The sequence below is a fragment of the Corvus hawaiiensis genome, chromosome 1 (assembly GCF_020740725.1).
Source record: "Corvus hawaiiensis isolate bCorHaw1 chromosome 1, bCorHaw1.pri.cur, whole genome shotgun sequence".
Classification (NCBI taxonomy): Eukaryota; Metazoa; Chordata; class Aves; order Passeriformes; family Corvidae; genus Corvus; species Corvus hawaiiensis.
This window is the reverse complement of record NC_063213.1, coordinates 83,540,059-83,565,529: the sequence shown is the minus strand read 5'-3', so window position 1 is coordinate 83,565,529 and position 25,471 is coordinate 83,540,059. Positions and strand designations below refer to the sequence as shown.

Here is a 25,471-nt window from a genome sequence, read left to right as displayed (position 1 = left end):
AACATGGATTGCTTTTTGAAATGTAAGATTTCCTCTTCAGGCAGCAGCCGTGGTTGTAAGTCTCACATTAAAATGTCCTGTCTGCAGACTGCATTGCACACTGATCAGACTGATCAGTTTGGGAATCTATAGTGTTTCACAGAGCCACAGGTAATCTGAGAAAATAGTACCCCCTCTGAATAACCTTAGCCACAAGTTTTGAAACAAGATGTGCTCCATTACATCACCTTCTAAATACACATCTGCCACCAGGCTACAAGCCCAAAAAGGCTTCATCTCTCTTAAATGAGCTTCACCAAACAATGTATTTGTGTTCCTAAATTTTGGACTTGTGATTTATGTGGAACATAGATGAAAAAGGGCCATAATACACAGATTAATTTGCCATTAACATTAATTTACCATCAAACATTAATATGAATCTCAAGGAACTGGAGAATATTTCAAAGCATGTTAAAACATGACACCTGCTCTTGCAGTCAGATTCTAGAAAATCTGTTAAAAGCAGGTCTCACAATCTGCAAAGACATGGACATAACAAAAGTATTTCCTATATGTGAAATATATGACAGTGCTACATACACTATAACTGAACAAAAAGCCTCTAACAGACACGTATGGATGCAATTTGTCACATCCTACATGGTCTATGGGTTCCTAGAACCAGTAGAAAAGAGTGTCATACAGCAAAGCTTAGGTGCCTGAGTAGATTACTCCAAAACAGCAGTGGAATTTTGATAAAACATTTTTACTTGGGTTAGTAACCGTACTTCCACAAAAGAAAGACACTTAAAAATATATATAGATTTCATTATTTGCCTAGGTTACATTAGCCCTTCTATGCCTAGTTCCATATTTCTGCTTGATTTTTTGATCTTCAAGCACTATTAGGAGGCTGAGTTTTGACTCACAGGATGGAAATTAAAACATGCAGAAATCAAAGATGATGGAGGTTATTAGCACATTTGATGAAGGGGAATAAAGACATCATTTTCAGTAAAAATGAAAAATTTAGAGTTCGTGAGATTGGATATATCATCTGAATCTTTGATTACTCCTAGGAAACATGAAAACAAAATCTTCAACTGACATTTTAGGGGAAATCCAGACTCAAATAGAGCATTCTACTTCTGCAGTGAGAAATTTTCATAATGTGAATATGGCTGTATAATATGTAGCCATACATACTAGCTTTACTTTTGAAGTTACTGGAATCACGGCTCCTCAAAGAATACCTTTCTAGATTAAAACTCTATTTAAACCAGTTTCTTAAGATATAGCCTGAATATCTGAATTAAGACTTCAAAGACGTCTTCTGTGCGTACAAGCTTGAGTTCTTCCAAACTGACTGGGAAAACCAATGCTTTAGTTAGTAGTCCAAAATTTACATTCTGAGAACATCAGGAAAGGGCAGCTCAGCTATCCCAGCTTCTTGAGAAGAGCACAAAAGGAAATCTGGTTTTAAAGTAACTGCAATCTAACCTTACAGAGCAGCTACAACAAAAATAACACTCTCTGCTCCCGGGTGAAGTTCTGGCTCTGAAGTATGCAGAGCAGTAGTAAACAGGAAAAAGGAAGCTAAATTGGGAAAGTGACCAAAGGACAACATGTATGTCTGTCCAGATCCAAAATAAGGACATGGCTACTCTGACCCGTTCCAAAACTAGGAACGAATATCCTCTCCACCATCTTCTTTGCATAGTATCCTTCCAACTCTGCTGAAAATATCTCTCCTCATCAGGTGATAGCCTCACTTGAAAAAAAATGCTACCTCAAGTGTTTAAGCTACACAATACACTTATGCATGTGTGCCTGCTGTAGGACATTCTTGGATTTACCTACCATAGAGAGATACACTGGCCTTTAATTCCAAGTGTGTGATCATCAGGTGACCTACATCAACACCACCCCCTCAAAAACCAATGACCCCTAAATTCTTTGCACCACACTTCTCCCTTAGGTGTTTCAGGACAGCATCAGCTTCTCTGGAACATATAAGAAAATGCAAATCAAGCAACCATAGTAAAACAAGTATTAAAATATGAAAATATAGAGATGCATATGACTGTCACCTGCATATGCTGCTACTATGTTTTCTTTTGCATACTTTAAATAATTAATTATTTCAGGTAAATGTTAGGGGTTGCTAATCTGATATCCTCAGAAAGACAAAAAAAGAATCTCAGTGGGATTCAATAAAAAAGTAACATAACTACATCAAAGAAAACATAAAAGGATGGATTGAAAAACTATGGATATTGATTACACACCTACCTAAGAGTTACAAAAGCTTACCATTCTGTGAGAAGCTGGATGAATTTTTGCTTTGTAAGTGTTGATAGAAAAGTAGTAAAAACCTCTCTAGAAAATACTATTTATTAGCCAGTGAAAATGCTGACAGCAACCGTAGGTTGTCATCTGGGATATTTGTTGCAGGGAAGTCAATGTAACAAACATGATAGATGTTTTCAGAATTTTCAGTGTAGCCTGAAATACATCTTGCCAAGATGCTGCGTTCTGAAGATACCTGTTTACCCCCGAAGCATGTTTCACCATGCAGAGACAGTAAAGAGAAAGTATTGGTGGGAGCGAGGTGGCAGTTCAGGCTTTTATATCACCTGCAGGCTGCTCCCAGCCCCAGCTCCTCACCCCCTTGGACACACCAGTGAAATTCCCCAACACTGCAGCCTTGCAAACACAACATTATCTGCCAACACACAAACACACACAACAAGCAAATTAAGTGCCAAAAAATTCTTTCCTGACTGGAGCTGACACTTGAAATATGTGAAGTGCCTATAAGAAATGCCAGGCAGCACCCAACCCTGCCTTCCCATTTCAGCAGAGAGGAGAGAGATTCCAAGCTAAAAAGTTTCCACAACAACTGACCCCTCAGAGACAGGAGACTCTGGAAAAGATTCAGTTATGTCTCCCATAACCTTCTCACCAAATACCCAAGCTCAGCAACATTCGATGTAGCTACTCCCAAGAATCCAAGGTATTTGCTCTCCCTGGAAAGTTAATTAGTTTGGCCTCTAATTAGTCTGATCCCTCTCAGTGTTGTCTTGCCAGCAGCTTCCCTCTCTGTTATTAAGGCAGTAGAGCCTGCTAGTGACAGGTCTTTGCTGATAAATGTGCAGGCAGTGTTGCACACAGGAGGGGAAGATGTGATACTCCTCCTGGCTCTCAGCACCATATTCCCTAGGGAGCTGCTGCTGGCCCTCACTGTGCCTGAAGATGCAGCCCTCAACTCCCTGGGGGCAATTACACCATGCTGGGAAAGTTCTCTGGCACAATCAAAAACTCCTTTCTTCTTTCCCTATAACCCCTTAAAGGATTAGTCTGTTACACTCAGTGAACCACCAGATCAGAATTATGGTTTCTCATGGTTTGAGTCACTGAGCACTTTTAAACTGGGATTTTTGAGGCAGAGGAAGCAACTTGCAGCCCATGTCACCAACAGCAGGTGACAAAAATTCTTCACCAAGCAACTACAAAGAGAGTTGTCCTTGAATTCTCTTCAAGGCAAAATCATTCATTCCATCCACTTCTAGGAAGTCATTTTAAAAGACTACTTCTGCTAGTGTAGCTAAAATAGCTGCATCCAATCTCAAACAAAACAAAACCAAAAGAAACACTAAATCAAACCAAACCAAAAAAAAATGGAAAAGGCAGTATCTGACAGCAGCAGGCAGTGTGGTATCCAGCTCCTTGACATTTTACTTGTGTATTTTCCTGCCATCTCAAGTTTTCAGCCAATCCTCAAACTCAGACCACTCATCAGAAGGTTTCTAAACTTCTCTTTCTGAAAAAAGTCTGGGCAGCTGGCTCTGAACACACAGACACAAAAATCAAAATTAATTAATCACCACACTGAGATTTTTTTTGGCCCTTCATTGCATGGAAGGTTTCTATCCAGACATAATTTTGATATCTTTTCTCCTGATAAAGTAATGTTTTTAAATATCATTGTTAACTATTCCACAGAAATACCTATGAGCATTAGGAAAGATTTAAATGTATCTATAAATGTTGATTTCAATGACTAAACCACAAAATACATTCTGTGATACAAATCTGGAAAATACTGATACTTTTATCCATACTATTTATATGTTTTTGCCTGAGTTTGAGTACATAATTTGAAACTATACACAGTAAAACAACAGATGATCTTGTAAAATATGATAAAACTATGTCCTGATTACAAAAATTTTACATTTTGCATACAACATACAGCATTTAACATAAATTCATCATAGATGGGTTTCATGTAAACCAAGATAATAAAATAATTGTTTACTGCAGAGCACATGGTGAGACTTACTTATGAGCTAGATAAAACCAAAACAACAGACACCTGATGGACTGAGGTCAGCAAAGAACAAGTGAAGGGGAACTGTGTGTGAAGAAAGGGAGGAGGGTTTTACTCATTTGGTGACTGGAAAAAGGGAATTGCAGTAAGAGTCCACTCAGTACTCAAGAGTTCCTACATCACAGGATGCAAACCCTGGCTCAGGATGACCTCGGCTGAAATGTGTCGCATGACCAGCAGCAGAGTTGTGGTGGTGCACTCACTAGTGGAAGACAGTTTCCTCTTGCAGAAAGGAAACAAGCAGGGATTCTGGAGGCTGCCATCACTATGTCACCAGCAGGTGCTGCTGTGTGTTCTCCCAAGCCCATCCCAGTTGGGAGCAATGGGATCCCTAGGAAACGGCAATCATCTTTCACTTATTAAAATGTCTTTGGCTCTCTCGGTCCTCAGACACACCTCATGGGTGTTACTGAACATGCTGAAATGACTGGATCCGTTTGGCCTGAATCAGACTGAAGTATGTTGCAAGCATTTACTTTCTTCACCTTTTTTGATCATTTCTACAATTTCTATGATAAAAAAACCCAACAATGACATCCAGACCATAACTGTATTTGGAAATGAATGGGCAAAACTGTGCAGTCTTTGGACAAGAATCTGTCAGAAACACACTGATTGCTTTGAAAGTGAACCTTTCCAAACCCATGCAGAAGAACTGTTTTTCCCACTCAAACTGATCTAATAAGGTGATACTAGACATCAGGCTTCATATAGTCTCTGAAAAGGAGTTCCTAAAGCTCTTCATCCCATGCCACAGTAGGAAAAAATCCATCTATTTTCCTCTCAGTAAACACAAATGCACCAGTTCAGCAGCATCTTGAAGACACATACAACTTCTCTTCATTCAGACACTGCTGCCTGAAAACACTCAGTTCTCCTGAAGCCTTCTTCCCTTGACCACTGCATTCTTAACAGTTCAGGTGGAGGGAAAGAAGGTATCCCAGAAACAAGTATGGCATAGCATGAATCATAGGGAAAATTTGCAAGGTAGTATGGAAAAATACCAATTGATCAGACACTGGGTACTTTTGACAGAGCAGATTCTTACTGTAACAAAGCAGCACATTGTCACACCAGTGATTTGCCAGCATCCTGCACAGCATGAAGGGTGTGCGTCCAGTCTCATGTTGAGAATGTTTGCATTTGGTCACAAGACAAACATGCTTCCAAACATGGAGCAGAATAGGGGATGCCAAGTCCTCAGGAAAGACAGTAGCAAGGAACAGACAATAGATCCTTGCATTGTTCCAGTGTATCAGAAAACCCTAATGCTTGCAAAGGTAGTGTTTTTTTCTCCAGAGACACAGAGTTCCTTTCAAGTTCCACAGACAGACCTCAGCCACAGGGCAACTGTCTGCTGACATCTGGCTTCCCTCATGCTCCATAGGCTCAGGGCATTAAAAGCACTATGTCTCCAATCTAGACTTCTACAGGATTATGTGGAGGTTTGCTTTTTGGAACTGCAGGCCTGTTTGAACCCTGTATGAATGTCTGTAATGTATAAACCAAACTGAGTACATTGCACCATATCCAGTTGTTGCAAGATTTTGCTTCCTTTTGGAATTTAACTGTTGCTGGACATCAAAAATGAGTGTGAAAGGTGTGCAGGGGGGGAAGAAGATTGTATTTAATACCCATGTGTGCATATGAATCATTCATATGCACATATTCAATGTGCATATTCAATATCATATTCAAAATATATGACATTCATTCATATTTCTGCTGCTTTCTGATGGCAGTTTTTTAAAATCCCATGATATAACTCAAATTGAATGACTGCTTATTTTAAGAAGGCTTGTAAAAACAGAATAGACACTTGTGTTTCAGAGCACACTATTTTTAAAAGCCATCTCACATTGCTGGGAAAATAGTCAGAATCACTTTGTACTGCATTGTGTTTTCACTATTCTATGCATTCTATATGTGCAGGCACTTCTTCTGTAAACAGCAAATAATGAAGGAAGCATGCCATACTCTGCCATGTTCCACAGCAATGTTCCTTTTTGGTTTTATACTATGGAAATATGTCACTCAAACTGCCCTGGTAATAGTTTCCTCTCATGTATGAGAATAATAGTTCTAACGTGAGGGTAGAAATCATAAAGAGTGGGATTTCTTGGATAATAGAAGATTTCTTACATGTATCCATTAGTTGTTAGCATTATCAGCCATGTATCTGGTGTTTGGGTGTTGCCATCCAAATATATCATGAATCACAATCGCTTCTTTGCCTGTGCTGGCAGGTGGTTTGCAAACATACACCTTGATGTGCCCAACTTGTACTTCCTGCCCCACAACCCTCATAGTCAAACCTGCCTCCAGTATCACATGGGCAGGGCCTCATTCATCAGCCATCTAGGAATCTGCAGGAAAGCAGAAATGAAAACCAGTTGTTATCTGCAATAACAAATATGATGAGTCAATCTTCATGCAGTCCTCCCCAACCCCTTCCAGACACCTAATAATACCCACTTGGTACTATAAGGTTGGAAGGGAAATTCCAGGTGTTTATTGTAAATAGGCTGCTGACATGTTTATTCCATAAATATTCATGAATTTCAGGTCAGTCAGCATAACCCACAAGTGTGTTAAGGCCAAGGAAGGGTTTATGTCAGTCTACCACTCCTAGCTCTGTGCCTGAAGCAATTCAGCATGTGATAACTACATTTCCATGTGATGTCCCCGCACACTGTCCTTCATAACCACTCTTCTCATGTGGTCTTACAGTTCCTCCTCACAGGCTGGCACCGGGTAACCTCTTGTTGTTACTCCTGTGGGACCCCATTGTCAGCATGCTGATTTTCTGACTACTGTTCCCTTCAACCTTTCATGCTGTATGTCCCTTTTCCCTTCCTCTTTAGGGAATCCAAAGCTGCTGCTGCCTACCTACACCTTGCTGGTCTCTTATATCTCCGGCCATGTATAATCCTTTCCCAGGGAACCCATCATTAACCAGCATCTCTAAAAGTTCTAAGAAATCAGCTTGAAGAAGGTAAATCAGCAGAAGGTTTCTTTGCAAAGTTATAAATTGTGCAATCTGAACCAAGAGTGGTCAGAAGAACAGAGACATACACCAGTGCTGTGCATACAACACATCCTCATACATCCCAGATACGTAACTTCTCCAGAGGTATGTATTTTAGAAGACAAACTGGAAATTACTCCATTTCTCCTCAAGTGAAGAAAGGTTTCTAAACAGTTCAAGACCTAAGAGGTCTTTTTAGAAGAAACCCTCAAGCTCAGTTTAGTTTCTTGTTCCTTTCAACAGGAGACAGGCCACTGTAGCATCTTTTTAAACCAAGCATTAGACATTTGGTGCTTCCTACTCTTGCCCTTCACAGGCATTAGGTAGTCATACACACAGAGCATTTATTCTACCCAAGTCTGAGAAGCTGTTTAACCTTGCTCTGCTGTCACTCTTAACTAATCAAAATGGCACTGTTCACTTATTCCCATGTAAATGCATGTACTGGAACAATATTCCTTGGTCTGGCTGGCCCCCTTACTGAAGTGAAATGCAGCATGCTGCCAATAAAAATCAAATGTGCTCTTCAATGCTTGACTGTTTTTTGTTAGGAATATGTCTTAGCCATTTATCCCATTCTATATTTTCTAACTAATTCAAATAGATGTCAAATAAGACCTTTAATAACACTTCCAATAATCTCTCTTCAACTTCTCTGCTACAATTGTAATGTAGCAAATGGTATTAAAAAGAGTTTCAAGATTTGTTTTCTCACACAAGACCACCCCCCCCCCCCCAGGAAAATAAAACCAAATAACAAAACAATTCAGATAAGACTCAGTTTGGGCAGAGTCTGATCTGTGAACTCCTAATATTGCAGCCACAGCACAACAGCATCTCTGTTGTTCTTTCACCCATAGTGGTGAGCCTGGTGTTACAGCATCAACACAGAAATAGGTAACAAGACTCCAAATAGCTCTAGTTTGAAATGCTTCTCTGCCTTCTCCTTCATCCATCTATTTATTCTTCCCACTGCTCATTTGTCCTTGTCCAGTTCCTTCTATGACATGTCATCAAGGTGGCTGCTCCCCATTTTCTCATGCAGCATAGGAGTGCCAGACACATATCTGTCTCCACAATACTCCATTCCGAAGTAGAGGTTTCTGCTACCTCTAGTGAGCACTGGTGATGCTTGGATGGCAGAAATTCAGTTTCACTAGCTGCTATTCTTTGAATACTACTTTTGCAGTGATAAATATTTGGGCTGCCCCTCTCATTTGAGCTTTATTTTGGTGATGAATTTTAAAGTGATTTTTCATTATTTGGCCAATCAAGTTTAACAGAGAATTGCAAGGAGATTAGCTCAGCATTTTGAAACTGTTTGCCACAGTTAAAATTCCTTTAAGCAGCTTAGTGTAACTCTATTTATGCTTGCTTATATAGGAAAAAGATCTGACTCATGATGAGCAAGCATAAAGAGAATACCCTTGGGTTAAAATTCAAATCATGCTTCTTCCAACTTATTGTCTTATCAAGCTCTAATGATATCCCAAGGTAATCTGATTTTGCTACGTACAGAAGACAAACTGATAAATATTCAGTACTGCAATATAAAATGCAGGGTGTGATGATGCTGTATGACAACCGGTGTTTTCTCTGAATAACTACAGACTCCTAAGGAGCAGGTGACATTCCACCTTTTATCACAACCCAGCAGGCTGGTGCCTTGCTGCACACAGAGACAACAACGTTGAACAGCTTTGCTTGCTACAGCTTCCCACTTACTAGGAAGCCAGGTTTCCTCTGACACTGGTGTACTTTTACTGCAGGATTTGGCAGGGACCATTCAGAGTGTTGATTACTGTAATTAGAGCCAAACTCCCTAAAAGTCTTCTTCATGGCAGTCAAGGAAAGGGGCCCCATCTTGTGGACATTTCCTGGAGCAAGTATGGTCTGGCTGTGAAGCTGTTTACCACGGTGCTGTTTATGCAGTGCTGAAAACAAGCTGTGATAACCAACTGCACCAGATCTCACCTAAACTATAGTTACCTCTGGGCTAAGAAGTGCAAAAACCACCTCATTTCCTTCTCTCAAGGCAAACCATCCTCCTGTTTCTGTAGGTATGAGGCATCCTGCCCCAACGTAGCTTTTAAAGAAAGACCTGAAGGGGACTTCTACGTACTGCTTGCAAATTCCTTACCTGCTCACTGAAGAGGGAGAATGAGAGCAGAGGAGGGTGAGCAGAGATGAGGTCAGGGCATCCACCACCGGTGAGGTCAACTAACCAACCCAAGAAACAATTTCTCAGGCACCCCAGAGGCCATGGCACATGTGGCCACATGCTGTGAGCAGCAGGAGAACCTGGATGCCCAGAATGGCTGGAGACACCTTGTGCCAGCCCTGATGACCAATGTCTCAGTGCCTTTGGAGAAGAGTACAAGCAGGCTTTCACATCTCTCCTATAAAATCTGTTTACACAACGTTGAGCTGCATCCCACACACTCTATCCCACACCTACAACACCTGGATCATAGGGACAAGCGCCACCTAAAGAGGCTCCCCACTGAATGCTTATTTTTAAGAAGAGGCATAATATTTGGGAAAACAGACAGGAAAAAGCTGTTGCACATGCAGTGCATGTTTCTAGCCCACTTCAAACAGGTTTTAACACCAATAACACAACCGGCATTTTGCACTTCAGGACGAGCTACGGCAGACACTGCTTTCAAAGCTCCCTCAAATTCCTATTTCCAAGAGCTTCATCACACTTGTCCCTTGTCTCCTACAAAAATGACATCATGTATAGCGCTGTCTTCACAAAGGCATGACACTTGGAGAATTTTTCTGGGGTTATGTAGGCACAAGAGTGGTGCCAAGGGCCTGGAGCTCTCCTTGGCACACATGGGAACGTTTGTGGGACTGGGACCTGGACATTTGGCAACACAAGATACATGTAGTGACCTGGTACAGCCCTCTGGGGACATGGGCTAACAGAGACTTGTGCCAAAAGCACCAGGTCAGGTCAGCATGGGGACTTTGGGGATCAAAGGAGGTTGGAGGTTGAAGGTGCCCTTGGAACTCACCTTGTCCAATCTCCCACCGTGGACCAGGATGAGACCATGACTAGTTTTACTATACCACCACTCAATGTTTTACTCACCCTGAAGGGTTTTGAAACTCTCCAAAGAGGGAGATTCTATCACTTCTCTGGGCAGGTTGCCCCAGAGAAGTTGTGAAACATCTCAGAGCTCCGTGGTTCCCCTGATGCCTACTGCCTCCTCACCTTCCCCTGTGCCTTCCTGACACAACCTTCTCCACTGCACCTGTGGAGCATGAAGATGGAGGCAGCCCCGCTGCCCAGCCACCCCTAGTCCCCAGCCTTGCCCCACTCCCACTGAACTCCAGGCTGAACAACCCCAACACTCTCATCCTGTCTCCACAGGAAAGGTGCTCCAGTCCTCTCACCATCTTTGTGGCCCAAAGTTTATTTTGGCCTATAACCTGCTCCTGATGCCTTCCTTCATTCCTGAGAACCATGAAGGCAGCCAGTGGCTACGTCTAGTGAACTGTTTGTTTTTGTCAGCACACTACCAGTCACCTTCTTCCTAGGTCATTTCAGGACATGTGTGCCCTTTTTGCACTGAATTAAGCCTCGTAGTCCTAGGACTCTAGAATAAAAATGCAAAATCTTAAGTGCTTGACTGTAGTAAATCCAAAAGAAGACAACTCTAACAACCCCTCCATGACTAAGGACTGTCTAAATGCAAGTATTACATAAACTAATAATGTCTTCAGTTCTGTGTCATGCACAACAACCAGTAGACCATGCTTATTTACCAGTACTGGAAGAAGAAAAGAGTCTCAATTCCATCATTTTTTGGATGACAAATAGCAGCAAGTCACTCTGATGATAAATGTATTGTAGTGCACCTTAAAGTGAACATTTTCATGTACAGCAGTGACCTTGGTTGTGTAATTTTGTCAGTCCTTGAGTTTAAGAGATAACCACTTGTGTCACAAATCTCACGGTCCCCAATACAACTGAAAAGAAGAATGACTGTGCTCATATACCTTAAAATGCCCTTATTTACACACTCAAAAAAAAAAAAAATCCTTCTTTCTTCTTCTGCCTGAAAACTCACTGACTGCAAAGCAGAACCTCAGACTTGGGAAATAAGCAGCGCAGATTCCCCTATTCGTTAGAGTCCATGGATATAAACATTTTCCATCTGAAGTGGTCTCACAATATAATTTTTAGGACTGTGGCTCACCATTGCCTTATCTTCACCAGAGATTAAGGCAGCAAGGAGTCTTAAGAAACGGCTCCCTGGCAAGGCAAGGTAACTGCTGCCAAATCTGTGCTTTGACACCGTCAGGTTTATATTCCATAAAGAGGGAAGGTTCTCCAGATTTCTTGTGGCAGACTGGTGGTATTTCTTAACACACCCACACAAAATGATTGCATGTGGATCAGGCTGTGTCTGGGTAATAGAAGGTGCAAGGGAAAGGGTACCAAAACGTGAACCCTTTTGCAAGCAACAGAGTGATAGAGGAACTCCTGCTCGTGTCAGAAAGAGTAATTATCAAAAATCAGGATGTCACACAGAAATGGCACCCTTCCTGTAATTAAACAGGAACAGCTACTGACTTATTGAATAAGGACTCTGAAATGTATCAATGCATTAATACAGCTCGGCATGCAACTGTGAGAGACTGGAAGGATTGTTGGCTCGAAACATTTCAGCTGTGTGTGTGCGTGTGAGGGCAGGGGCAGGTCGGGCCTTGCCTTTGGTGAGGTGAGGCTGTGCCCTGCATTCCCCACCCCCAGGCCCGTATCCCAGCCCCGCCGTGGCCACCAATGCCCAGCACAGCTGAGGCAATGCTCCACACCTGCCTCTGGAGCCCCAGTCTAGCCCCAGAGTGGCCAGATGATGTGAAGGAAGGCCCCAGGAAAACCAAAGGCAATGCAGAGCAAAGGGTACTTAAACCGAGACATGAGGCAAGCGTGTCATGGCCCTACTTCCTCTTGGAATATCTGTCAGCTGAACACTGCTGCACTAGGAGTGGTAGCTATACTTGTTCTTTTCTATGTCTTTCCTTCTTTCTTCTTCTAATTCCTTCTTATTTTTTTTTGAGTTTTGAGTAATTTAAAATCGGATGGGCTTGGAGTTTGCTGAATTGAACAGACAAGGTAAAGACTTTGTGAGATGTTTTATGTTGATAGAATGCTGCTCTAAACCTTTTGCCAAAGTCCTCTGATTTTCTATAGTTGCCAGTGAAGTTTTTTTTTTTGGCCTCTTGAGAATACTGTTGGTATTTCTCCCATGCATCTAACTCAGAGCACATAAAAGAGTGTAAGCCCTTTTAAGAGGCTCATCGAGCAAGTACTGTTTAACACGCTCGGTCTGTTGAGGTGTGTGGACAACCAGCATGCCATGACCATATAGCTGCCTTGATAGGATAACAATGGGTGAAACTGCCAGAAATTCCTGATATCAAAGGGAAATTCATATTAATGTAGTTAGCTAGCCTTAACTTATGGCAACATTAACTAGGTGACAGGGTGAGAAACCGACAGATGTAGAAAATAAAAAGGGCCATGGGTTCCTTAGAGAATCTCTGAGTAAACACTAGCTGCCAAGTCATTACCAAGGCAGTGAAATAAAAAAACCACAGAGAGCCAGCATGTACGGGGGGGATGCTTATTTTTGTTTATATATTATGTTGTTGGCAGGATATAAGGGTGATAAAGGGGAAGAACTTGAGAGAGGAACAAGGATATAACACAAAGCAAAAAATATAATCAAGATTGAATGAGCCCTGTGCCTGATCACCACAATTTAGACCACGACAACAAACCCACTGTTTCTGCAGTGTTCATGTCTGGGTAACTTCCACAGGAAGGACTGTTTATGTTTTTTCTTGATGTTGATGAAGGAATACTAGAAATACCCTTCTTAATATCACCAAGGGAATACCTGGAGGGTGTCACCACAATATCATTCCTTCCTAACTCCTTAGTATAGCCAAGTGTTTGTTTCAGGCATGGGAAATTTTTCCCAGCACAGCTGAGAAAAATACTTTGTAGATAATAAAAGAAAATGTCTGTATGCAAACGCAGGGTACTTCCATGTGAACACCTATGACCACCATCATATCAAAATAAAGCCTGAAATTACTCAAGTAAAGTCATGATGAAGTCATGCTCACTAGCAAAGGCAAATGGATAAACACTATCATTACTATCAGGGCCATAATGTAAAATAATGAAGTAAATAAAAAGCAAGCAAATTTCAAAAAAAATTTTAATGCCTAATCATCCTTTAGTCCAACTTTTATTTCACAATCTTCTGTAAATATTGTAAACAATAATTTAAAGCTATAAATTAAAATGTTCCTATTTTGGTTTGTGACAATTTTTAAAATATTCTTCCCTTGACTATTTTCTTCTCTCAAATTAAATCAATCGCTGATCTTGAAGCCTAGCATTCCTTTCAGCTATTGTCAAACAAACATTTTGATCCAATCAATCATATCCCTTCTAGCTTCTTCAATATAAGGTTTATCTTCAGGTTTCATATCTTCTGGCTTCAGTTGTGCAAACCCATGAACTTGCCCAGGATAAACTTTAATTTTATATGGTACTTTACAGTACTGTTTCAGCTTGTCCTCCAATAAGAAGATCTGTAAAAAAAAAAAAAAAAAAAGGCTTTTTTTTCCATTACATTATGGGGCTTTTTTAAGTTTGCCTAATTTCTGTTTCTCATAGAGAAAATGCCTCTTTGGTGTAAGACCAAACTCTTTTTTTTTTTTTTTTTTTTTTGTATGGATGAGTCTAAGAACCTCAACAGTTGCAGCAAAGATAGTTTGGTAAATCTTATTGCCAGATGTGTTAATGTTCTTAGGCTTGTAACCTACACTTTAAGTTCTGATCTTGAGAGAACATACTCCATAAACCTTAGTGACCATCAGTCCGAAATATTTTGATAGGCTTACTGACATGGTTTAAGAAAACATGAAGGGCTTTTTATTTTTTGGTTTACTGAACAACAAAAAGACATTGCTGCTGCACAATGTTTTGGTGATTAGTTCACACATGTTTACATGCAAAGTACTACTCCTGTGTTTAATCACCGTATACATTTTCCAGCACAGTTTGTGCTTACTTCTATTAAAAGTCAGAAAACAAAAGAACGAACACTTATTTTGCCCCACAGGTTTTTACTTCTACACTTCTACCCATTGTGCAGATTAGAGAGAGTACTGTGATTTGTTTCATGGTTTTTTGTTGGTTTTGGGTTTTTTTCATACGGAACCCTTTTGTTTTTCAGTGCAGAAAACTAGGTATTTGAGGGGGGTTTTTTTGGGGGGGAAGGAATTTTTTCTTACACAACCTGCACAGAAAGAAAGCTTCAGGAGCAAAAGGCGTGGTTTCAATGTGTAACACATGACAGAAGAGATGCATTTGCCAAAATTGTGCCCGTGGGAAAAAGACACATTCATCATAAAATGAGGACAGGGAGTGAAGGATTTGTTTTCCTGTGTGAAGGAGGCACATATGAGGTATGGATTAACATGCTGACTAATGCAGTTAGAAGTAAATATTGAATGACTTCTGCATTCCCAGAGAACACTGCCAGTTCTCCAGTCAGACGCTACCCTAAAAAACAAGCTGTGCTGGAGGTGGTATGTTATCCTTGCAACTGAAGAAAAAGAGTTTATGCACAGAAGAGGGCACCAGTTTCCTACCCATATACTTATCCAGCCTCTCACATATGCTTACAGTAGGGGTTATATCAGAACACAGATGGCAGCCAGGAGTCAAAACATTTGAGTCTACAAGTTGTTATTATCTCAGCTAAAATCTGTGTCCACTCTTTTGACACAGTTCAGTTTGTCTCCTTGCAGCAAAAGCAATTATTCATTGGTCCCCATCATCAGAAAGTTCAGTTATTGAACTTCAGAAAGCAGCTGAAACTCCTTTTTTTTCCCCCTTTCAGTGTCCAGATTCAGTGGTTTAACTACCTGATTTCTCACCCATAGCAGTAGCATACAAGTTTTTGAGATGCTTGGCTCATACCAAGTTGGATATCCCTGCCCAGTTTCACACTCCACTTATCTAGCCACTCAGAAGCTCATGACTGTTCTTTACTGTATTTCCCACCTCAAAAAGGAAGCTTTGAATAACCTAAACAAATAGGAGGGAAGTTGAAATATAAACAGAACCATCCAACCTGTCTAATTTTTTGTATCTGAAAATGGTTTCTAATGAGGATTTCTGTGTGGGATAAATGAACCACGGGAAAAGAAGAAGTCTTTCCAGAACAACAACTTACCTGATCCAAAGAAATAGTGTGGTCTTTCTCACCAAAAATGAAAAATGTGGGATTTAGTAAAGCGTATCTTTCTTCAGAGTCTCTAACTATTCCTATAATGTTTTGAGAAACAGTCTGTTAGTGAGGTTAGCATTCCTGCAACATAAATGGCAAATTAAAAGACAAAATTCCTATTTAAGTTTACTCATTAGGTACATTACTTAGATCAGGACAGTGGCTATTTGGATGGAGAAAAAACATTTGGAAAGCATATTTCCCTGCTCTCCAGGTACCAAAACAAGGAATTAATTTTTTTCTTATTTACAGTATTCTTAAAATTTTTATACCAATATAGCCTGTTGCTGAAATAACCATAATTAAAATCTGCAACTCACCTTTGAGTTTTTATAGAAATTTGTTACAAAGGAATGAGTAGAATTACAAACTATGCATAGTCATGTGAACCCAAGTAAGTTTTCATGTGTTCTACACTACCATAGAGGGACACCCCAGCGGTTAATTGAGGATTTTTCAGCATCAAGTGATGTACTGCCATTCCACCCCAGGAAAACCCAACGATACCAATCTTCTTTGCACCGCATTGTTCCTTTAGATACTTCAAGACAACATCAGCTTCCCTAAGACATATAAACAAAAGTAAACTAAGGAATCTATTGCAGAACCAGTACTTGACAATTTAAGAAGTAAATTACAAGACATACATGATATTTTTTCTGTGCCTGCACCTCCAATCATTTAAAAGAGAGATTACTTTTAAAAAGCACATTTCAGGCTAGATAAGTGGCTTCTATTATTAAATGAGAGTTAACATCTCTGGTCCTAGTTTAGGGAAGTACAGGTGTAGGCACTTAAATACTTACCTGAATTGTCACCTGCTCCTTTGTTTTCAAAATTAGTAAATTTTTATTTGAATCACTTTGTCTAGGACAGGACAACTAAAGACAAGACATATCTGCAAGTAGAACAACACCTTGCATTATGGACTGTAGGAATAGATAAGCTTCACTGTACTATCTCTATAGAGTTCACCTTTTTAGATAAAGATTTTTCCTATGTCATTCCTGTTGCACAAGTTAATACTAAGATATCCTACCAAGGCCACATGCAAGAATGTTATGCTAAAGAAGCAATTACTCAAAATTACACTGTCAGTAACTACAACGTTTAAAAAAAACTTTTGCGTGAGGTGTAATGAAAAAAAATATGAAAAATATTTTCATTGTAGGTGAGAAAAAGTAAATCTTTTTTTAATTGCTGACTTCTTAGGTCTCAATAATTTTATCTTCTTCATTACCTACAGAGTTTTAAATTAAGTTTAAATGCAGACTGCATAAACTATTAACTATGTTTTCAAATATTAGGTAGAGTTGTATGGTCATTCAGGTTTGGTAAGGCTGACCAAAAAAAACCCAGTATGAGAGTGACATGAAGAGGACATTGTGTCCTAGGCCTGTGGCCATGCTCTCTCAGATTTGGTTTGTTTGAAAGGGTAATAAGAAAGTCATGGGTATGTTGGATTCCATGTTCTCTGAAAGAGCAATGGATCTAAACTGGAAAGTTCACCTACAAGTGAACCCTCAGAAGACAGCAAAGGCATGTCTTGAGATTTTAATTTTTTAAGACAGCATCTACATATCTGCTCCTCTTTGGGGTGGGATTTTTTTATAATTGTTAGTCATTTGTCTTTTCAAAAATTTGGTCACAGCTTCTGCAATTATATGGTCAAAAACTTTGCTGGGAGACATTGAAGATGTAGCTGCTGGAATGTCTGGACAGGGTCAGAAGAATACTTGTGGCTTGCAGGATGGTAGCTGAGTAATAAGGTGTCATTGCCTCACTATCATCTTCTGAAATTTTGAGCTGTGGTAAGAGATGAAGAAACAGTAATGCCTCCCGTAATTCAGGGAAGCCTTGTTACTGGCACTGTTAAGCTGTACAGATAATGATCCCTCTATTTCACACTGAAAAAAATAGTACAGTTGATCAGAGGTATCTTAGGTTTTGGTCAGTCTAGCAAATTTTTGTGTAGTGCTGCTCAGGAGAGTCTCATCAGTACCCTTCATAATCTGCAAGGTAGAAAGCAAGATGAGCACATGACAACTGGCAGATAATATCTGCAGTTATAGAAGAATTTTCCTCTTTATCTTGAGGAACTGGGGGCAGAATCAGCACTTGTGAGTGAGAGTACTGGGTCTTTTGTTGCCTGTGAAACACTGTGAGCCTGTGTGGCCAGTATAACATAGTTAGAAAAGGGCCCAGGAAAACAAGATGGGGACAATAAGCAGTGATGGGCAGAGCAGATGATCCTTTTCAAATCCCAGCCAAGACAGTGCCCAGAACCACAGAAGAATCACCCAGAATAAGAAACTGTGGTTGTGCAGCCAGTTTGCCCTGCTGTGAGGTGCCACTTCTAATATTTCCTATAAATTCCCCTTATTTGCTGGATGATTTTTAGAGTTCAAGTACAAATATGTATCTTACTTGTCTACTTTCATAGGATCATGATTTTTCATCCAGTCAGGAAAGTCAACCCAGTGATCAGTAGGTTTCCAGGGTTCTGTCCCCTTGAAGAAGTCTGGGCAGATGGTTCTGTGTGAGAGATGGAATTCAGTCAATTTTCATTGAATCTGTGCATGTCTAAATGTCTCCGAATATCTTCTAGTCCAGAGTACACATCTACATGATTATGGTCTGAATCATGTTTTACTCATCCTTTTCTGCTGATCAGCAGAGCTAAAAGTATATGCCTTTGGATGGGAAAAAAAGAAGACACAAATAAACGCTCATTGTTTCCTTAGACACACTTAATACAAAAGGAAAGGGATTAAACAAATCTCCTGATTCTATATAAACACATATATACTTCTTTGCTATTACAAGCTAAAGCAAATGTTCGAAAGGTTTGGTTCTGAAAAGGTTAAAATAGCTGTTTCTCTTTGGATCACCCATGCTGCTTCATAAGCACAAACACAGGCACTTCAAGAGTCCTTTGTGCTCAGGTAGCCATTTTTCCTGGGTCAGTTTTAGTATCTTTGGTGGCTCCATGGAAATGTTCTGTTCATTTTCTTTTTAATGTGCTCAGACTGAAATGGCATGGTTGCCTTCTGTATATTGGAAACATCATATGCCATGCCTGGTGATCTACCAGTTTATTTAAGGTGAAGATAGGAAAGAAAGTTGCTTACATATATCCATGACCTGCCATCAAATCGACTATGTATCTAATATCTGGGAACCGCCATCCAAATACATCATGAACCACGATCACAGCTTTGTCCGTGGAAAAAGATGGTCTACAAACATATGCCTTAAGGTACTCAATTTGTACTTCATGTCCAAGGCACCCATAGTGAGACCTTTCTCCAGTATTATATAGAAAAAGATCAGCCATTTGAAAACCTAAAAAAAAAGAAGAAAAAGACAGCAAGAGTGTAAAAATAATTTGTTGAAAAAAATTTTACTGGGAGCAGTTAGAAAAGAACTACGGTATGGATTTGTAAACTAGATTCCAGTGCCGTGTGCCCCTATGCCCTTGAAAGGGATTGCAAGTAAAGCATATGTGCACGCCTCATTCAGAATATTTGAGAGTGTTTGGTTTTGTCCTTTCTCCAAAAGTAGCAATTAGAGACAATGAGCCAGTAGATGTGCTAGACAGATTAAAGTCAAAAGTTGTTCTGACTCTCTGTGTCAAGAGCTTGGAATGGACTCTGTGCAAAAAGTAGATTGTGATCCTGTAATTAAAAGTGGTGTTACAATGCATCTGTACAAGGAATCCAATTAAGTCTGCAGGGGCAGTGATAATAGTAGCATTTCCTAGTCATGTGCTGACTTTGTCCTTGGGGGTGCAGTACACAGGCATGTACATTATGACTGTCTCTGCTTCATCATTTCTACATCAACCTCTTATTTCAGTTTACGTTGTAACATGTACTTCATAAAACCATCTAATCTTCATGGAAGAGCAGCAAATTCCTGTAAAAATACATGCCTTCCTCAGCTCTCCATTAACTAGAGCAGCAGAGGGCTACACTTCACAGAGTAATGGGAAATTTTGCCTAGGCAATACGGACACATTCGGAACCCTGTTATGGACGGACTGAAGAACAGAGAGTTGATGCCACAGAGACTCACTGTTTGCTTATGCCCTACACAACACTTCCCAGTTTGCATGATTCACTCCGGCTCAATAAAAGAATCCAAATTTTATGTGCATTTAGACTGCTTTATACCCAAGATAATCATCCTCCCCAATGCACAGTGTAGAGACGCTGTTCTTCACCATCCTCTCCCAACCCTGGGGCTGCTGTCACCAGATCTGGCAGGGCCAGCACTGAGTTTGAGCAAATACACTTGATTACAACCATAACCCCTGACTGATAGTGGTGTAGACATACAGGAACTGGGCAGACATGTCTTTACTGCTCTAATCAAGCTCATTCAGATAAAGCCATGAGATGGATGATCTCTCATCATCAGTAATCCCCTGTGCTGATAACTGAGAATTGATTACATGTGTTAACTGTTATCTCACCTTTCCCAACATCTGAATGTCAGGCTTGGTGCTAGGAACCATGAAATAGCCTGATCTTCAGAATGAAACCTCGATTGTTTTGGCATTATGTGAAAGTGGAAGCTGTGACACTCATGGGAGATTATCTCCTACCATAAGCCCCCCATAATGCTTGAAATGCCTGAGAATGCTTGAGAGAGGTCTGTTCATACAAAAGTGCTTCCTACCTCTCTTCTTATAACCTAAGATGAATGAGCTTGTTGAAGTACAGGAGGCTGCCTGGAGAAACCACAGGCACTCCCAAAGATAGCTAACACTGCTGCCTTCTGAGATGGCAGCCACAGTCTTACGCCACTGCAGTCTTTTGTTCAGAAGGGCACAACCTGTGGTGTCCCCTTCAACAAAGTAGTGTTTAGGAGGCATTAAGCTATGCAAATAGTTGTGAACCAGCCTACTCCCTATCCATCAGTTGCTTCCCAGAAACCATTTCTTTGGCCTATGCTGGCTGAGGCTGGGCCAGATGGCTTCTTTCCAGGCACCAGGCAGTGGAGAACGTTAGTAAATAGTCAGCCACACCTGAACCGCTTAGAAGTTTGATGGGATCCTGTTCAGTCAGAAGCTTTATTTGCTCCCGCCTGCTTTGTCCTACGCAATGTGGTGTGGCAAAGCAACACGCCAGGATATTTCCAGTCTCACCTCATTCCCTCTTCCCACCAATTTCAGCCATTACACTTTTCCTTTTCCTGCTTTCCCTGTGGCACAGTTCCAAGCAGGCAGCATCTCGCCTCTATGCCCCACTCCTCATCACTGAGCTCCAGCACAGAGGAGATAGAGGGCCTGCTGGAAAAGTGACTGCTGATAATGGGAAAAAAACCACAGATATTGATGAATCTTGTGTCATCCTACTGCTCCTTAAGAGAAAGCCTTCTTAGAGCTTCTCCTTCTCTCCAGTGGTCCTGCTCTTCCTTGGGTGTCTTGATATCATTCAGCTTTCGTGCAAGAAACCTAAAAACTGAGGAGTTATTTACAGAACGCAAAGGTGGGCTCCACCAAAGGTGGTAGGACAGACCTGAACTACTGCATTTCTAGGAGCAACAAATCACATAGTTATATTCTGCTGAGTCTTAGTTTTCATCAGGAAAAAACGAATCTTTACTTGGAAAGTGAGGTTAAAAATCTTTTTAAAAACAATCAGGTTAAACCGAGGCAAAGATCCTGCTAAGGACAATCTCCACTTCTCAGAAAGTAAGTATGAGCATGTGATCTCAAAGTGCTGTGCTGTTTGGCAGGACCTTGGACTACTGATGCCAAGATGTGACATCTCTGCCCTTTTCCCAGGTTGAGAGATAACATTTTAAGCTACAGCAGCATTTCATTTCAATGTTAAGGGTTCAATATACCAAACAAGGAAAAGAACGGAAATTCATTACCATAAGGGCAAAAAAAATTATTACGGTTCTTTAATGTGAACTTGGTACTTGATGAACATAAATAATCAGTGTCCTCAGAACTATTGCTGTGCCACAGCTTGTAGCAAAGACTCAAAATGAAATTCAGTCTTTCCCAAAGTTGACAGCCTTTATTTTCCCCTTATCTTATCCCCTTATCCCTTGATACTTGTCTTTGTGCGATTTTTTACTGAAACCAAAATAATAGTTTCTCTTTAAAGAAGAAGATTTGCTGATTGTTTCATTTCTTTTCAAAGAGCAATATCTATTTGTTTAGCAATTTCAGATTTTCCCTTTCAGCACAGGTAAAAGTAGCTATCCTTTCCAGCTGTCAACTCAGTCTGTATGGACCAGTTTGCCATAACATACCTGGAGTGCAGGATCCTGTTTCAGCCCAGCTCGCTTCTTCTGCTCAGTGAGACACCAGTTAGATTGCTCTAAACTGAAAAAGAAGAAAACCAGTTCTTGCTGACTGTTTTGCTCCTGGTGCTGCCCACCCAGTTTTCAGGTGCTCTTCAACTCTTCTGCAGATTTTGGGATTGGGAAGTGAGGAGGAGAGGCTTCGCTTGAGAGTCATCCTGAACGGAAGGGGTGGGGACAGATCATGCAGAGAGGCAGTCTGCAGCAGGCTCCACATCAGTTGCCTTTACTCTACCTTTTATTTATTTATTATCTAAGGAGTTTAGAAAGAAAGATGCACCCAAACACTGTACTACACTATGATGTATGTGATGCAGCCATTTAAGACACTGCAGAGGCTTTAGATGTCAGTATTTGTAACTGAGATATTTAGCATCAGTGCTGTGTTTGCCGATGCATTTTCTTGAAGAATATTCATATACTTTATTGACTATAATAAATGCCATTAATGAAATTTGAGGCGAATTAAGATGAATCTGTCCTGGCAAACTTGCAGCTTAAAAAACTTACTAAGTCTCCCTAGCACACACATTAAACATATTACAACCACACCCATAAGTATTCTCAACAAGTCGAAAAGTGTTCCATGTTACTTGTGATTAGACTTGCATTCGACAAGCGAGAAAGACCTGAGTCTGTGGTGGCTCATTGAAATTTTCCATTCCTATTTCCACAATGGCACTGTATGCAAGGAACATTAACTTAGCCCTCAGGCTGACATACACTCATTTTCTCTGTGTGTACTCATGGTTTGAGAGTGCATGCATTTTGTGGGGAGGGAGGGCGTGCAAATGAGAGAGACAAAAGAGCTCAAAGAAACTTATAATGTAATTTCAAGACAATATCAATAAATAAATTTTTATTCTTAGTATATATGACAAACAAGTTCCCAGTAGATTCTCAGGAGTACTCTGTGTGGTAGGGACCGCAATCTGAGGACTATGTTAAACAGGTGATGGATGGACCCAGTTCACTAAACTTCAGATATTTACAGTGATGATGTCTACATGTCAGCAAAGTGTCTACACTCAAACAGTGTCATCAATATTTAGAGTATGATTCACACTCCATGGGTGTCTTTTTTTGAATGAAAATAGGTAGTCCCCTAGATGACCCAACTAGTGCAATAAGATTGCAGTTCTGAGTGCATAATAACCCAGGCACAATGCGTCCTACCTCTCTGTGCTGTGGGAGCTGCACAAATCTCAAAATTAAGGTTTGTCATGACCAGAAAGAGGGTGTTTGTCCTGTCATACCTGTCAGGAGATTTGCACATCAGGAATGTACGAGAAACCATTAAAAAGATTGCTTGTGTTGCAAGGGATGGAGGGGGGAGACTTGACTGAAAAGATCCAGCTTGTACTTCGATATCAGTGGCATCTTGCTTGACCTTGTGTAACCCCACCCGGGTGGGTACCTTGTACTCAGATCCACAAGACTGAAGTACTGTCTTCCTACCTTGCCCCCACGGAACTTGGATTCATCCAAGCTGCTGTCCCCTGGAACAGACCAGACCAGCAGAGGCATACATCTGATCCCACATGGATCTCACAACTGTAAACCCTGTGTTGGTGCCCAGCCTTGGGGGTGGTTAGGGTGAAAGGAGAGCAAAGGAATCACTTTGCTCTAGTGCAAGCCTTTGCCTGCACACTGTGTTTATATTTGATCTGCAAACCCTCTATCATTCAGATCTCTCATACTTGATGAGACTGTCTTTTTCTCTGTAAGATACAATCACCTCTGCAACGGACTCAGGATTATGGAGATCATTGCACCCATGAACTTCTTACAGTCTCAAGAATCTTGGGCATTTAATTTTTTATGCCTGCTGTGAACACCTCTATTTTTAGGGTTAAAAAAAAAGAAGGGAGAAGACAGATAAGAGTTGGAATGAGCACAACAGATTTACTTGTTCAAACACACAGTGGTGGAATTTCTCCTTCACCTGAGACACACAGCTTGTTTTTGTTTGGCTTGATTTCTTTTTTTCCTGAAGGCTTGCACCAATACTTCTCCAACTGCTCCTCCTGGTTTTATAGAAATGGGCCTAGAATAAAGCCCAAAAGTTAATCACCACAGCTGCTGGCTGCAATTTTAGCTGTATATCAGTAAAAGAAACAAGATCCTACAACATGCAAGCCTGCTGCCCTGAGGCAAAATAGAAAGGTATTCTCTCCCAGATGACTACTGATATCTAAAAACCCAAAAAGGCAGGTACTCTGGTGGCATCTAATGCAGAAGTGAAACAGAGGGAGAAACCAATGAGCAAGCTTAGACATGCCTGATTCACAGTCACCTCATGCAGTATTTGGAGTGCTGCTGGTAACAACAGACTCGTCAGAAAGTTGAAATCATTACAAATGTTACATTTATGTTGTGAAAAAACCTGTTCAAAGCATCTCTGTTGAGTGATAGGATTGCAGCCTAGAAGCTGCAGAGGAGGCAAGAGGGACAGCAGGGCTCCCCTCTCCTCTTATGAGGTGCCAGCCAGCAGCAGCAGATTTAAGGGGTTACCATTGCCAAGGTACCTTGTGAGGAACTGGTAGGGAGGCTCTCAGGAAGGACCACAGCAGACGCACAGTGGGATGGGGTCAAAACGCAGCTCTGAGGAGCCAGCTGTAATGCCACTGGAGACTCTGTACCCAACATCTGACTTCATAGCAAGAGGAATCCTTTGGGATTTGGGTCTCTTCAAGAGAGGGGCATAGCTATTCCCTCTAATAGAACTTCACTGAAAAGACAGCCTTAGTAGTGAGCATGTAATTTGGAGCTTGGTTTGGTGCTTTTTTTTCCTGTGTGTTATCCCAGTTCCTTTCCCTCCATCCAGTAAAATGCTGCATACCTAAAGTTATCTATTGAATCATCATTTGGGAGGGGAGCAATATGTTTTAGCAAATCTGATTTAATACTGCAGGTTTCTGGCTTGGGTGTCCAGTCAGTGTTTGAATAAAGACCCTTGGAAATCAGGTCAGCTCTTCTTACTGCAAATCAAGGCTTGGCAGGAGGTTTACATGTACAGACACTTCATTTCACATAGGTGAAAACTAGTCTTACACTTACAATTTTGTTCTTTACCATTTACCTAGCATGGTACTCTGGAGCTGGTGGCTGCCTTTGCCTGGAACATTACAAAAATTCTCCAAAGGAACCCTCTGATTTGGTTAGTAGTGAGCCATATCCCTTACTCTTTCCCATGCTTTCCCATGTCTCTGAGAAAAAAGGCTCCGATGTCTGTCCTCTGTGGGAGTGAGTGACCTTATCTGCTTCATCTGGTGCATCATTGGCAGGCATGACCATGTTCCCTGGGCTGATCAGAGCACCCGCTGCTCCTCACAGGGCACGAGGACCAGGGTGATTGCTGCTTCTTCACTATAAATCGTCACATCTCTCACCATGCTTCCACTCCCTTGTGAT

At 40.9% G+C, this 25,471-nt stretch overlaps 1 protein-coding gene across 1 annotated transcript; it reads right to left on the bottom strand.

The window, feature by feature from the left end:
• Positions 1-13,631: 13,631 nt before the first annotated feature.
• On the bottom strand, positions 13,632-22,211 carry LOC125329696 (carboxymethylenebutenolidase homolog). The gene is made up of 6 exons (XM_048311992.1): positions 22,007-22,211; positions 18,865-19,078; positions 18,161-18,268; positions 16,154-16,296; positions 15,680-15,771; positions 13,632-14,027 (listed from the first exon to the last, which is right to left on the bottom strand). Exons 2-6 carry the CDS (start codon positions 19,068-19,070, stop codon positions 13,848-13,850), a joined length of 729 nt encoding a protein of 242 aa, XP_048167949.1. The 5' UTR covers positions 19,071-19,078; positions 22,007-22,211; the 3' UTR covers positions 13,632-13,847.
• Positions 22,212-25,471: the final 3,260 nt, after the last annotated feature.

Excerpts from the sequence above, each read along its gene's own strand:
- LOC125329696 (XM_048311992.1), bottom strand. The coding sequence starts at position 19,070 with ATGGCTGATCTTTTTCTATATAATACTGGAGAAAGGTCTCACTATGGG. Across the intron at positions 15,772-16,153 it reads CGCTGGGGTGTCCCTCTATG|GAATAGTTAGAGACTCTGAA; the intron begins GTAGTGTAGAAC and ends AAAACATTATAG. Across the intron at positions 14,028-15,679 it reads ACACTATTTCTTTGGATCAG|ATCTTCTTATTGGAGGACAA; the intron begins GTAAGTTGTTGT and ends TTTTTTTTACAG.